This window comes from Athene cunicularia (assembly GCF_003259725.1).
Source record: "Athene cunicularia isolate RWA chromosome 14 unlocalized genomic scaffold, athCun1 chr14_part1, whole genome shotgun sequence".
Taxonomy (NCBI): Eukaryota; Metazoa; Chordata; class Aves; order Strigiformes; family Strigidae; genus Athene; species Athene cunicularia.
Window position 1 is genome coordinate 12903130 of NW_020799118.1, and position 15269 is coordinate 12918398.

The window sequence follows — 15269 nt, forward strand, 5'->3', positions numbered from 1 at the left end:
CCTCTCCCCCTCCCCTCCGGCCGGGCTGCCTTCTCCCGGGGCCGGGGGGCCGGAGCCGGCAGGTAAGGCCTTGAAGAAAGGGGCACGCCCGTCCCCCCAGCCCACTTCAGCCGGCTGTGTGAGGGCAGGACATCCCCCTTCCCCGGCGCTCGCTCCCCTTCCCCACGCAGGGTTCCGCCGCCTGAGGAACGGGCTTGGTTGCCCTCACCTCAGGGCCGCTGTGGGGAGGAGGGTCCTCTCCTGGGCGGCTCCTTTCTTGGGCTGCTAGGGGCTCCTCGCCACCCGCCAGCCCTACAGGTGAAGGGGAGCGGCGTGCTCGCTCCCACGCTGGGGGCTGCGGCGTGCCCAGGCCTCTCCCCTGCGAGGAGGGAGGGGATCCTCCGGTACCTTGGGGTGCCTGGACGGGCTTCCCACCCCACAAGGCGTGTGTAACCCACCTGGAGCAGCTGAATGTCTGGTAGGGAGGTTTGGGGTGGAAGGGTCGACCCTCAGCTGTTTAGCCCAGGGGAATAGTTAGGGTGGAGGGCCCTTCTGGGCCGGGGAAATTCCCCGTGGGGAGATGGGTGAGAGGGCTCATTTTCCCCTCCAGCCCACGGGGATCAATTCTTCAGTACCGTACAGTTATTCCTGCCTCTGTTGCTTTCTGTGTGGACATGCTCAGTTCATGGAGATGTAAAGCCAGTCAGAGTAGGGCATCATGTGTACTCAGTTAAATAATTGTTGTGTTCATGATGTGTCTGTGTAATTGTGTGCAGCCTGAAAGGGTCAGAGTTTGTGGCCTGCAGCCTACTCTGTGGTGTATTTGCTCTCCCAAATCTGATGCAGGTTTGGAAGATTAGTCTACCTCAAGGCAGAGGGTTATGGTCTCATGTACCCTTGTGGAGTCATGTCTTTACACATCTAATAAAGTTTTGTGAGCTTGCTGTCACCCCAACACCTGTTTCAAGGTTGATACATCAGTACTGTACAAATTCAACATCTTTCTTCCCCTCACGCACACTGTAGCCCCTTTGTTGCTTGCAAGAAAGTCCTTGACCTATGGTGGTGTGAAGAACTGTGTTCAGTGTTGCTTGTGAATATGTCAGTATCTTATTGTGGTGTAAAATGCACACTGAACAATAATCAGGATCCAACAACTCTTGTCTTTCAGCAGATCTCTTAACTCTCCTCATTTCCTTAATCTGTGGAGCAAAAAAGGTAACACAATTGGAAAACCCTGTTTCTTCAAAACACTGTGTGAATATTTTCAGTAATGTTGAAAATTGTCTCTATATTGTTCCCATCTAATAACACAAGCAGGGTGCTTTCACGTGTTTGAGACCTAGAAGCATTTCTAGTACATGCTCACTTTGGGTTTAAGATGTATCTTTTAACACCGTTAGGAATATTTGACAGATGATGGCCGTTAGTTAACAGCTGGGAGTTACAGAGAGTAAGTGCTGCAGAGCAAAGGCAGAAACTAGCTAAGAAATAGGTTTCTAATTCTTTTCAAATTATTGGGTATTTAATTTGGGAAGGATATGGGGATATAGTTAAGCTTTAGAGGGGATGTCTGTAGTGTCTTCTAGGTTTGGTTTGTTTTTTTTTTTAATCTTGTCTGAAAGCAAAGGCTGAAAGGGGTGGTGTCTTGCTTTGGTGGTATAGGTGGGCACACCAAGCTCTATTAGAGTCAGAACATCTAGGTGTTCAAATTCTGTTGCTGAAATTGTTGCTATTTGTGCTCTCTTCATGTACAGTTTGGCAGTTTTGATGACAGGCAGGTTTTCATTCACAGCAGTTGTGCATAGCACAGACACTTCATGAAGAGATTTGTTGTTAGGAAGTTCCTGACTTTGGCTCTTAACTGAGAATGAATCAGGTACTGTTCTGTGATGAGGTCAAACTGAGCAAGAGTATGTCTAGTTGCAAAGGCAAGCTGAACAAGTTTCTTTATAGAGCTAGCCAGCTGTTCTTGTAAGTATGGAAACTTGTTTTTCTTTTAGATACTGTTTTGGACTACTTAATAATTGATATACCATCAATTTTTTGGAACAGATTACGTGTAACTCTTAGATAATTATGTTTCTCAGTAGGGAGATGCTTGCCAGGAAGGAAGTTATTGATTTATCCTAACTTCTGTTTACTTTGTTTTGAATTATGCCACTCGTATTTGATATTTTCAGTCCCCTACGTAATGCTAAAATGGATGAGGAAGGATTGGATTATTTATACAGCAGAAGTGAAGTGCAGGACTTTTTGAGCAAAATGCTACTTTGGTCTATCAGTGGCTGCTGGTCAATGTGATTTTTTTTTTTTTTTATTTGAACAAAATATGACAGTAGAAGTGAAAATGTGATGTTACAAAGAAGAATAAAAAATGTCAAGATGGATTAGTTATTGGTGCCTTTATTTGGAAAAAAAACCCTGTATAGATTTCCTCGATTATTTTTCTCCTGTTTTCACAGGAGAAATACTAGTATCAAAGAATGACAAGAGCTGCTTCATCAAGCGGACGCATTGTGCAAGAGGTCATTATTTACAGCTACCGGCTTTCTTGAACTCTTCTTTACATTTCATCCTTATTTGTAAGTTTATAATTTATTGCAAAGTGATGGAAAGATGTACAGCTATGAAAATAGACTCTTCTAGCCAAGTTTGGACAGGACCCAGGAGTTCTGTTTAGCTCAATTCTACCTCTGACTGGCTTTGTGATCTTGAAAAAGTCAATAAATGTTGCTCAGTTCTGGAAAACGAACTGCACAAGCTGATGGAAAAGAGAATCTGTATTACTAGATGGTAGCTTAAGGAAAACATCTAAAAAAATAGAAAAAAAGACCCCAAGAAAAGACCTGTTGAAGTTAGGAGGTTGTCTAGGGGGATCTTTGGAGGTTCCAGGCAAGCATTCTGCTGGAGGTTTGTAAAGCTTGGGGGCAGGAGAAGGAAGGCCCGGCAGGCTGAAGTCCCCTTCTTTGTGCCATCTCAAACGGTAAGGCCTGTGAGGATCTATTCCTTGAACTGTTAAAAGTGGAGATAACAGCTGTTAAGGATAACAGAAAATACAGGCTTATGGGAAACTCTTTGCTTTCTAAACAGAGAAAATGTGTTTCTTATTTTGTTCTTAATTTCGTGGCTTTAACAGACCTTTGATCTCTTGCAGTCTTTTAGAAGCGGAAAAACAACTTAGGTTTGATGTTTTGTGTGCCATCAACTGAAATTGGGGCCATCATGAATATAACCAAGGGTGGACTGGTGCTGTTTTCAGCTAATTCCAATTCGTCATGCATGGAACTATCAAAGAGGATTGCTGAGTAAGTGAAATCTCCTGCAGGGCAGCTTAGGATCTTGGTTATTAAGATAGGACTTATTTTACTAAAGACTGATTTCTCTGTTTAAGGAAAGTTACATTGGAATATTGCTGCGGTTTGCAAGAACATGTAGTGTGTTGTATTGCGTGGTATATTTCAATGGATCAGTAACTAAATAACTTGTGTTTAGATTGTTCAGTAGCAGGTTGTGATTGCAGTCTGTCAGAGAGCACATTGGATAGCGTTAAATAATCATGGCAGAAGTTTTAATAATTTTCTTATTCTCCTTGTAGCGGGGTTTTCTTGGGCAGCAAAGCTGCATCCATCCTGCTCACTGTATATTTTAGAGGGGAACATTTTAGCTTTAAATGCTTGAATAGCTTCAGCAGAAGTTTTATGACTTAAGTGAGTTTTTACCATGCTACTATAATGGTATTAGGGTGCATAACATTACCAGGAGTCTTACACATGATGGGTTTTTTTCCTGAGGCTTATGTACCCAAAGTTAGGTTTAGATAGGAGGAGAAAGGGAGGTGCAAAAGAGCTCAAGTTATGCGTGGCAAGGACTTGGGCACAAGTACAAAACGTGGTTGATTGTCTCATTTTTTTAGTGATGGGGGTCTGTGCTAATACCGAAGTAGAATAAATACAGCAGATATTAGTCTCCCATTATTCATCAAATAGAGCTTGCTAGTATTTCCTATTTGCTCTACACTGACTTTTTTCTGTAGAGAAGAATGATTTAACAAGTGGCCTTTTAAGCATTGTGTCATGTGTATGTTGGCATGTGTATATACATATAGCAGCATATATAAAATGTATATAGGAATATGTATTAAAAATTGGAAATTGTTACATGATTTAGTAATCAAGCGGGGGTTTTTTCCGCTGCTTGCTCTGAACTTGACTTGAAAAGGCATTTAGCTTAGCTTGCAGTGCAGCTTCTGGAAATGGTTTTGTTAAGGGATTTCCACTATAACTGTTTTATGGTTTGGGATTTTCTTTTCTTGGTTTTCTCCTGTGAAATGTGGCATTTTCAGTGGCTATCGCATTGTAGGGGCTTTGCATTTGTTTTGCCTTTCATTCTCCAATATTGACTTCTCCTTTTTTCTGCTCCTGCAGGCGCTTAGGAGTTGAGATGGGGAAGGTTCAGGTTTATCAAGAGCCAAACAGAGGTGAGCATTTAATTGTCAAAACTGGAATCTTATCTAACTATGATGTGCATATACTGGCTATCATTTTCTTAGACTCTATTGAGTTTTGCTACTGCAAATATTACATACTTCTTTTCTTGGCAGAAACAAGAGTGCAGATTCAGGAGTCTGTGAGAGGAAAGGATGTATTTATCATCCAAACAGTTTCAAAGTGAGTAACTGTTTAAAGACGTGCTAGCGTTTTGACATGGACTGTCCGTAGGAATGCTTCTGTTCTATTTTTTCTTCGTGTTTTATGTATATGATAGAGTATCATAAGCTTAGATTAACTAAGTAGAGGTTTCTCTTTGTGGATTTGTTGTTACTGTTTTGGAGTCTTTTTGATATGTGCATAAAGAAGACTTCAGTATAACCTAACCTCTATTATTTTAATTTTCAGTGAATATGTCAGACTTTCCCCTGGGTCTCTGCCTTCTTTTGCTGTGCATTCTTTTGCTTATGTCATTCTTTCTTTTGAATTCTTCCTTTTTCAGCTATCCATCTCCAGCAACGTTACAGAATTCTAAATGTAGGAGGAGCATTTCCTAGGCAATGGGTCCCGTGATTCAGAAAACAACATCTTTGTGTGAAAAGAACTTTACAGATGTGAAGACATTCTTCCTAATGGCAAAAGAAATAGAAGCTCTCTTAGTTCATGACCAGTTCTCAATTAAAAAAAAAAAATCTTCTCAATGTTTTCATTTATGGCAGAAAATAGATGGTAATTGTTATTGGCTTGAACAAGAGAGGAATGTGTTGCAAAGTCTGAAGCTTTTTTAAAAAAAAATCTATACTGAAGAATATATCTATTTTGGTTTGTGCACAATAGAAAGAGATTTTGGATATAAATTATGGACTTTGTTAGAGAAGATGCTGTATTACTAAAAGCCTGAAAATGGTGTAACAAAAACTGCTGAATTGCCCAAAATAGTCCAGGGAAAAAAAAAAGTAATTGTAGTGAAGAATTGAAATTCTGGGTCCAGGGCACTTGCTGGCTGGAGGTGCACAGCTGGATTCTTAGTGAAGATCTGTTGGTCACTGTACTCTTGCTGTCCTGGAGTGAAATCCCTGGAGTGGGTATAATTATTGTGTTGAATACAGAATTTTTATGTATGAGATACAGAACTAGATGCTTCTCGTTCCAGGGATGTGAATACTACGATCATGGAACTCCTGATCATGGTGTACGCCTGTAAAACCTCCTGTGCCAAAAGCATTATTGGAGTGATTCCTTACTTCCCATACAGCAAACAGTGCAAGATGAGGAAAAGGGGCTCCATTGTCTCTAAGTTACTGGCTTCAATGATGTGCAAAGCTGGTAAGAATGCAGGTTGTTATTCAGGGCGATGGGGGTTCCTGCTGTCAGCTTTCAGGTTTAGAGATGTCAGTGCGCAAGTTGGGACTCTGTTTAAAAATAACTGCCAAGCTTTTCATGAGTTTAAAACCCACATGGAAAGGAGAATGTAATTAGAAATGTTTCCAAATGATGAGTTTATAAGAAAACCCAAACTTGTAACAGCTGTTTTACATTGTGTCCTACTGAGCTGGCAAAACGGGTCTACTGGACTCTGCTGCTTTGGTCTGTGGTATCAGTCACTTGTAATACTGTTATTCACCTTTCTAACACTCAGTTGTGCTTTGTCATTTCTAGCCTGTTTTTTACCTGTTCGATGAATGCACTTTGTATCTGTTCTTTATATGGTTGGGATGATGTGGGAGAATGAGATTACTCATTTTCACAGCCTTTAACACATTTTCTGCTCCTTTCATCTTGCTCCCATCCCTGGGAAAAATGGGCAGTTACAATGAACACAGAGATCTGGGTTATTATTTTGGGGGAAGTGTTTCAATGATTAGGATTTGGGCTCGTTTTTCAGGAATTCAGGACTAATTGTTAGCTGTGCCGGGGTCTTGCTATGTGGTGTCTTATTAGTGCTTCCATGTCGAATGGAGAAGGATCTTCCCTGCCTCAGTGTGGCACTACAGAGTCAATTACGTCGAGTGTTCTGAGGTTCTTTTTTAAAAGGACACTGTAGAAACATAATAATGTCAGTGTTCTTGAGAGAGACATAGTTAATATGCCATGTACTTTCACTAAGTATAGCTTTGTTCTAATGCAGCTTAGCGGTTTTGTTCTGGACAAACTTCAGTGAAACTTACTAGAGAGTGTGTCTGTTCTTTTTATTGATGTGCTTCTCCATGTGACTTTTTATTTATTTTTATTAAAGGACTAACTCATCTAATTACCATGGATTTACATCAGAAGGAAATACAGGGATTCTTCAATATTCCAGTTGATAACTTGAGAGCATCTCCATTTTTACTACAGTACATCCAAGAAGAGGTGAGGAAGACCTGCTATGACAGTTGCTTTTTAAAATTATTTTTTTGTCATGTCTCAAGGCTTCTGAAACAAATTCCTCTGAAAAGACTAATTCTTCAAACAGAATTTTAAAGGGGGAAAGATCATGTTGGGGCAGGGAGTGGTGGTGGAGCAGCTGGTTCTTTTCTTCTCCACAGGCTTAAGTTTTGCTTTCGTGAAGAGCTGGTATTTTCTTGTCCATGCAGCAATGCTGTTCTGTCTTAGATATATTTTCCTAACTTATTAAAAAAAATTAGGATTTTCTTGCTCTTGATATCCTCTTCCTTTCCTGTTTCCAGTTTTCTTGACATGTATAGGATGGACTGCTTGTGTAGGTGTAATTTCTCACATTATGAAAACAGTTTGGAAGTTAAGTTGTGAGCTGTGAGAGCGCCTATTTGATCATACTCTGAAAGTAAGAACAGATCATTTCTTGTGTGGAAATCTTCACTCGCTGTTTGTTCAGCATGTCTGGACTTGAGAAGCTTAACTTCTGACGGTCTGTGCGTCCATTTCTCCGTCATATTTTTATAAGTGCTTTGAGAAATGCTAGTGGTAGATTCATATATACACATTGTGCAAATGATAATTGTAGGTATAAGATGCATATTATGTCTCTGACTAATGATAATGTGAAATAAAGTAAATGCTTTCTTCCTGGTGAGAGAAAAGCTTTTAGCTCACTCTTACTTTTGAATCCAAGCTATTTCTTTTCTAGAGATACAAATGCCTTGATTTAAAAAAACAAACAAAAAAAACCCACAAACAAACAAAACCTGAAACAAACCATCATGATTTTGTTATGACAGTGTTAAAATCTGTTTGGAGATTCTGTTACCATTGAATCTGTTGCTATAATTTCATTTATAATAGAATCAGAGGATGATAGAACAAAACTCCAGGCTCTGGCCTTGCTACAGTCATTCATCCTGTATACCAGGAGAGAAGCATTGCATACTGTAAGCACTTTGTAAGTTAAAAAAAAAAAAAAAAAGGTGCAAAACCAAATATGCAGGCACAAGACAAATTGTGCCTTTATATGTTGCTTGAACTATGGATTATGGTCGATGGGAAGATTATGTTCCTGGTTTGGTCTTGAAGCACATTTTGATAGATGAGCTCTTAATGGTTTATTAAGAATTGTTGCAGCTTTGAGTCTGACACTGCTGTGCAGTCTAACAACTGAACATTTGCAGAGATCTGCTGAAGTATGTGTAGAGAAGTCTTAGATACTTCCAGTTTTTCATTTCTTCATTCTTCTGCTTGTCCGTGAGATGACTTGCTACAACTAGAGTTGACTGAATGTATCTGATCCCATGGGATCTATATTGGCAAGTACCTTCACCAGCCAGATCATTTATAGTATGTTTTTAAAAGTTTCATCCAGTGCTGCTCAGGAAGGATTTAGTATTCATCTCAAGTTCATGGTGGCAGCAGCTTGCTGTATGTCCTGCATTGTGAATGCCAAAGTATGAAAAACGTTTCAAATGGGAGTTGTGATGGGGGTGTATTGATGAGTAGCATGAAATAGAATCCAGCTTGATAAGAATGGAGGTCATTTAAAAAGCATTTAACTGCAGGTTAAGAGGATGAGGGCTTGTACTTGTTCCCTGATGGGAATTTATTCATAGGTATGAAGAGAATTACCTGGTGTTCTGGGGTGAAGACAGTCCAATCAGTGAAATGTCATATAAAAATAATTTGGTGATTTTTCCTTTGTATGCTTAGCAGATGTTCAGTACTTAATGTCTTCTCTCTTTCCTATGCATACATGTTAATCTTAGTGTGACGTAGCTCTTTGTTACAAGGAGTTCTTAATGTGTTACTGTCTTTTGGCTGACATCTCTGGCTTTCTGACTTCCATTTTTAAAGAGCTGAGAACAAATTTGATAATTTTGGCAGGGGAAAAATGAGGCGATGATGTCTGAACAAGATCAAAGTCTTTATTATGTCAAGTGACAGGCCCTGCCTTGTCCATACCTTCCATCATGTTAATCTTTGTAGCCTTAGTTGTATAATTTGTGTTTGTAAAGGACAGAACATGCTGAATTCCCAGTATTATAGGTGGAGTTAGTAGCATTGAGTCTTAATGTTGCCTGACACATTGTCAGAAGAGCTCTTGTTTTCAGTTGGTTAGGCCCATGCCCAAATTCAGAACTTTTTTCTTTCCCATGCTTATTTCATGTAGAGTGCTTCTGGAAATATTCAGCCAGTGTGATTTTTTTATATTTGAGGATAAGATTATGGAAGAATTTACCTTGCTTGTGTTTGAAAAATATGCTCTGGAACTGGTATTTAACATTTGACAGCAAGGTGAACTGCATGTCAGGGTACCGTCCCCCCTAATTTGTGAAATTACAACTGTAACAGATCAATTTTCAGGTATTTAGTAAAGAGTCTTTTGTCCTTAATGCGAGGGTTCTGAGGATTGGATCTGTTCTGTAGGGCTTTGCATGCTGTTGCCGCCGAGAGTGGCTGTGGACTGTTGTTATGGCAACTGATAGAAGCAGGGGCAGGTTCTGTGTGCTGCTCCTCTCAGGGCAGCACAGTGAAGGGAAATGCTGAGTTTGAAGGGAAAGGGGTAAGAGGAGATATTAGAGGGAGCAGAAATTGCTGTTGGAGAGGAGGACTGGAAGTGTGAATGGTAGAACGCTCAGGAAGTTATGCATAAGGAGAGATAAGTCTGATGTGGAGTCACTGTTTGCAGGGAAAATGGAGACAAGGATAAGAAACTTCGGAGGGATGGGGACTAAAATGCTGACTAAATGGAGAGGAGTCTGGGGTGATAAACCAGTATGAGAATGGGGCAGAGGCAGCAAACTTTGGAGTAGATCGTGCTTGTGAAGACTGACCAAAGTACCCATTAGACCTCGCAGTGAAACCCACACTTCTTGGCCTTACCACTTCACTGCTGTCAGCATTTGCAGCATCATCTTCTAGTGCTGATCTGCATCAAAGAAAGTTTGCAGCAATATTAGACCGTGACTCCAGGATCAGTGCAGTAAATGTGGAATTTTTATCCGTTTTGAGGGTCTGTGTAAAGAGTCAGTATGTGATGGAGAGATGTTACTTTTGTTGGTGTACTCTGAAAGCCAGTAGGAAATAGATGAAATGCTGTTTTCAAGTCATTAAAGACTGACATGTGCACACCCAAGGCAATTGTAAGTTGAACAGGAAACTTTAATTTTGATGGTTTCCTGGGTTGTTTTTTTAACACTTGTCTCTGTAGCTCTGATGTTCTTCTAAAGCAGTTACATTTGTGTAATGTGTAATTTAAGTTAATATCTGAATTTTCTAAATACCTGTTTTTACTGGGCCGTGAACTCTGATCATATACCATGGATTCCTGAGGTTGCTTGTATATGTTAGGTAAAATGTTCGATGCTTAAAATTCTTCTGGCAAAATGAAGTTCTCTGATTCTTACTGAGTTTAAATTTGTCTAAAGATATGAAGTAGACATTGCTATCTGTTATTTACTACAGATACCAGACTACAGGAATGCTGTAATTGTGGCCAAATCACCTGCATCTGCAAAGAGGTGGGTAAGATCTGCTCTCTTGTGTTAGAGCAGGAAGTCTCTATTGTGATTTTGTTCTTGAGATCAAGTGAAGGACAGATATCTGATAATTAGAAGATGCAGCCTTCAAATCCCTCCCAATTCCACTTTGTCAGATGTCTAGTTTTTACATCATCGCTGTAATCATAATAAATCTAAAGAGAATTAAAAAAACAAACAAAGAATGAGGTAAATCAATACAGTGCTTAGGATAAAGAAGGTATTTAATCATACTATATTTGTGTGCATTTACTTTATAAATTTCCTGCTGTAAATGAAGAAAAATGGCTGGAAATATAATACCATTAATCCAAAGTAATTGCTTAATGTGATCATAACTTAGAACATGGTTGATCAGATCCTAAATACAGATGGCTTACCATCTAGCATGGTGAAACAGGATTTGATGTTTGAGATGATTTTGATTGTGAAGTCCTGGTTGGCTGAACGACTCTTTTTAATCTGTGAAACTTTTTGGTTGACTGTTCCTAAACTATTTGGAATTACACTGCTCTCAGCAGGTGGTATAAGAGTTGGAGGATGGTTTAAGAGATACTGTATTTGCTGTGGTGACAAACCAATAGTTTGTTGAAAAGTTATCTAGACTTTCATGCCAGGGTATCATGATACTCATTGTAAGAAAGGTTTTTGTTATTTTATATAGCAAATCAGAAATATTTTAATTTGTAGAAGTATAGTGAGGGGAACAACTTTTGTCATCTTTGTTTTCTAGCAATACTTTTTATGTGATTTGTTTTGGCCAGTTATTTTACATTTGCTTGTCTTTGACCGTTTCTTTTACTTGGTGTCAGTATTGCCTCATGGGTGTAGGCAGGCATTTGTTGAAGCATTTTCATTCTTGTCAAATAATTGTACATACCAGCAAATAGTCTACACATACCTTTAACTGATCAGACAGATAAGTTGCAGACGTAACCGATTTGTGTAGGAGAGGATCCCAGAGCTGTCTTGCTCAGCTTCTTCACGTGTATATGTGAGCGTTTAAGAGCAGTGTTTGAGGACATACATTGTATTTGGAAAAAAGTGATGGAATGATTCAGTCTAATCAAGGAATACACTTTTCAGATGAATGCCTACTTGTGAAAAACGAAGTTCCGTGGTTTTTTTTTTTTTTACTATTATTTTGAACTTTACTCAGTTTAATACTGCATTTTAAAGTAGTTTTTATGCTTTCATTGATAGGGTTCTACCTTCTAAGTCTTAATTCTAGTGTTTGGAATCATAATTTATCTGTAATTAACTATTTTGAAAAAATACCCTAGCTGTATGATAACCACAGGGCAGAAGATTCTTCATTTTTAATTAACTGAGCATCATGATGGGCAAATTATTCTCTGGACTTCGAGTTGTTTGGATAGTGGAACAAGGCTTAAGTGTGAAAGAGGTGATTCAGGCCACAGATCTTCGATGCTAATGTTAGGACTAAGTGACTCACTCTGGATGTGCCAGGCTGGCTTTGACCAGAAGGAGACTAGCTCACTGGCTTAGGCTAGCTACCGAACTCTGGGGCATGCAAGGTAAAGTAGGATGAATCTGCTAATTTTAATTGCTGCTTCCAGTATCTGGGATACAGGCAGTGTCTGTGAAAATCCTATTTTCCTGGCTCTCTGCTTTCCCTACTCCCCCAGCTAACCTTACACTTCTTTACGTAAATTTCTAATTTTAGTTGAAATACTGTATGGTGAAGGAACTTTCTGTAAACTTGTAAAAATCAAGGCTGTTTAAGTTTGAAGTGTGGTTTGTTAGGCAAAATGATCGTCTGGATTCTCTTTTCTGAAGGATATCTGAGGTTGTGAGTCAGAAGGTCAGGAATACTGTCTTTATTCAGTGCATCTTGCTAAAAATAAATAGGTGAACACTTGTTTTCTGCTCTCATGTGAATATTTTTTTCCTTATTAAATGTAGACTATCCAGGCATCTAGGCTATTATTGGCTACTGTTAGATGAGAGCTGCTAAAGCATGGGATCGCCAGAATGCTGAAGGGTAGGAAATGGTTTTTTGACTGTTGGGCAAAACAGAAGGGACTAATCAGAATTATATGAGTTGCAGCATTTATCGTGTTGCTTCAAGGCCAGAATGGATACTTACCAGGTAATTCTGACTCTCACAAGCCCAGAGAAAACAAGATACTAAGGGGCAAGTGTTTTCTTCGATGTGTTTTCCTAAAATTTTAAGATTATTCCATTTTTTCTCTGAATCATTAGAAATAAAATGGAAATAGATTAGGATTGTACATATGTGAATGGTTTTAAATTTAATGTATTTCTGGGTTTTTTTAACCCTTTATCTACAGGGCACAGTCATTTGCTGAGCGCTTACGGTTGGGAATTGCTGTGATTCATGGGGAAGCTCAAGATGCCGAGTCTGACATGGTGGACGGTCGACACTCACCACCTACAGCCAAAAATGTAGCTGCTATTCATCCCAGTTTGGAGATACCCAGTAAGTAAGTTTGTGTGTGAAAGTGTTCACCTGTCTTTGTGGGTTTGGGGAATGGGGCTGGCAGTGATGGACCATCAAAAAGGAGTGGTTCTGTAGGGGAAGATTACTTTTTTCTTGGGGGGGGGGGAATTCCTTTTGATGCTTTTTGTTCCTGGTTTTAGTGCTAGGCTGTATGTGAGGTCTATACCCTGTGTAGGAGGGGCTGTGTTAACTGCGACGAGTCAGAAGAGCCCCTAGCAGAGAGGCCTCACTTTTTTGCCATTTACTTTTCCTTTTGGAATTTTTCTGGGACATGGAACTAATAAGCTGAGCTGACACAGGTTTTGTGTGTAGCTGTCATGGGCCTTTACAGAGTAACCTTGCTGAATGTGGATGTGATCTACAGCGGCGCAACCAAAACTCCATTGGATAAACCTGACTTGGATCTCAGTAGGGTAATTGAACTGGTAGTGTCTGCAAGCCACTCTAGTCTCTGCCCTAAAATTAAGAATTAATTGGATTGATTTAAGAATTTGGGTGTAAATGAATGTAGTTAATACTTTGACTAAGCTTAAAGAATCCTTTCTATATTAAAATCCTGCTGTTTCTTCCCGGTAATATTGTGATGGTTGAGATAGTCGTTGCTTCACTTCTCTCTATAACGCTGGTGACTCACGCAAAGCAGACGTTTCCACACTTGAAGTAAATTGTATAAACTTTCTCTCTCTCTTTTCTGCCCCTCTTAAAACTGCCATTAATCAGTGCTGATTCCCAAGGAAAAACCACCCATCACGGTCGTTGGAGATGTAGGAGGAAGAATAGCTATCATTGTGGTAAGTAAGATGCTATCATTTTGAATAATTACATTAAGCGTGTTAAAGTTGCAGAAAACAAGTAGATATTCTGCTGTATCAGCAACTAAACTTTGGTTGATGGTGGACTTCTGATGCTGCGCTTTTTATACCATGAAGCAGTATTCTGTGCACTTCTGAAGCTGACTTTGTGAGCTGTGATGTGATCCCTGCTGCAGAGCAGCATTTGGACCTTGTTTCTGTGAATAGGACAGATAAAATTATGTTCCAAGGGCTTGCCTGAAGGTGAGAAGTTTCAGGTGGTGCTTATACATCAGATTGGGGGAAAATCACCGTGTTTCATTCTGTGAGTTTAGCAGTGCCAGTGGAGATGATGTAGTCTCATGGTTTCTCTAAAGCAGAGTGTGATCTTGGGGCTTGTAAAGGTGATTTTCTGTTAGTGTGGTTTTTGAATGAAAGGTGTCTTGGCTTTTCCTTCTTAGCCTTGTGGAGCAATCCCTCTGCCCCTTGATGTTGCAGTAGTTTTGGACGCTCTGCTTTTCCATTCTTTCTCGCTTACCATCTAGCTCAGGTGTCTGAAGAACAGCCTCAATAAAAACGCCTGGTTTGTGTTGGCTGTACACTGGTATGCTTGAAGATGATGTCGTCAGTCTGGGTGTGCAGCGTTGATCTGTCTGAGGAGGTGGTGAATCTTCACTGACTTGATCTTACTTTGACAGGATGACATTATAGATGACGTCGACAGCTTTCTTGCTGCAGCTGAGACCCTCAAGGAAAGGGGGGCTTACAAGATCTTTGTCATGGCCACACACGGCCTATTATCTTCAGATGCTCCCAGGCTGATAGAGGAATCTGCAATCGATGAAGTAAGCATGGATTCTGCATTTGTGATCTAATGGTTTGGGGATTTTTTAAGCAAACAATTTCCTCCTGACTTGATGATTAACATACACTGGCATTAAGAATTTAGCTGGGAGGTTCCTGGGTTCAGGCTTTCTTACCATGAAATCGTATACCCTGGAATTGGTGTTTACGTGTCCTTAAACTACAGCAGTGGGAAACGAGGGAGGTAGTGAGATGACAGACTGCCAGTATTAGCTGACTTTTCCCCTCAGTGTGGGGGGGATATTTTTGTACCTTCCTCTGGACCTGCATGGCAGAGTGAAAGGGAGGAAGGACAGTGATGTTAGTATCCATGGATACGTGGACATTCCCTTCTGCAGTTCTAATATGGGAGGTGGAAACCATAAGGAGCTATGTCTTTCTGATCATTTTGTCTTTCTGTAGGTGGTTGTTACAAACACGATTCCACATGAAATACAAAAACTCCAGTGCCCTAAAATCAAGACTGTGGATATCAGCATGATCCTCTCCGAAGCCATTCGCAGGATCCATAATGGGGAGTCCATGTCGTACCTTTTCAGAAATATAGGACTGGATGATTAAAGCTTTTTATTCTAAAGAAATATCCCGGGCCAAACTGGAAGCGAACAGATAATGAGCTGTGAAGCATCGTCATGCTTACTTTAATATTTCTATTGAGCCACTTTTTGTTTTCTCTTGGTTTAAGTATCAAGGTAGAACAGTTTTTAAGAGCTTTGTTTTTTTTCTTTGCTGG

General features: G+C 39.9%; 1 protein-coding gene across 2 annotated transcripts; it reads left to right on the plus strand.

The window, feature by feature from the left end:
• Positions 1-15153, plus strand: PRPSAP2 (phosphoribosyl pyrophosphate synthetase associated protein 2). Of its 2 annotated transcripts, XM_026859009.1 has the most exons (12): positions 1-62; positions 2445-2564; positions 3137-3287; positions 4407-4459; positions 4583-4649; positions 5623-5795; positions 6706-6821; positions 10323-10378; positions 12712-12860; positions 13602-13672; positions 14371-14517; positions 14939-15153. In XM_026859009.1, the coding sequence occupies exons 3-12, from the start codon at positions 3169-3171 to the stop codon at positions 15095-15097; spliced, it is 1110 nt and encodes a 369-aa protein (XP_026714810.1). In that variant the 5' UTR covers positions 1-62; positions 2445-2564; positions 3137-3168; the 3' UTR covers positions 15098-15153. The 2 variants fall into 2 exon arrangements, with proteins under 2 accessions (XP_026714810.1, XP_026714811.1); XM_026859010.1 differs by lacking the exon at positions 2445-2564.
• The last annotated feature ends 116 nt before the right edge of the window (positions 15154-15269 follow it).

What these genes read in the sequence shown, in the direction of transcription:
- PRPSAP2 (XM_026859009.1), top strand. Translation starts at nt 3,169, where the DNA reads ATGTTTTGTGTGCCATCAACTGAAATTGGGGCCATCATGAATATAACC. An exon ending in TACAGTACATCCAAGAAGAG is followed by an intron (nt 6,822 to 10,322) that starts GTGAGGAAGACC and finishes TATTTACTACAG; the next exon opens with ATACCAGACTACAGGAATGC. An exon ending in GAAGAATAGCTATCATTGTG is followed by an intron (nt 13,673 to 14,370) that starts GTAAGTAAGATG and finishes TTACTTTGACAG; the next exon opens with GATGACATTATAGATGACGT.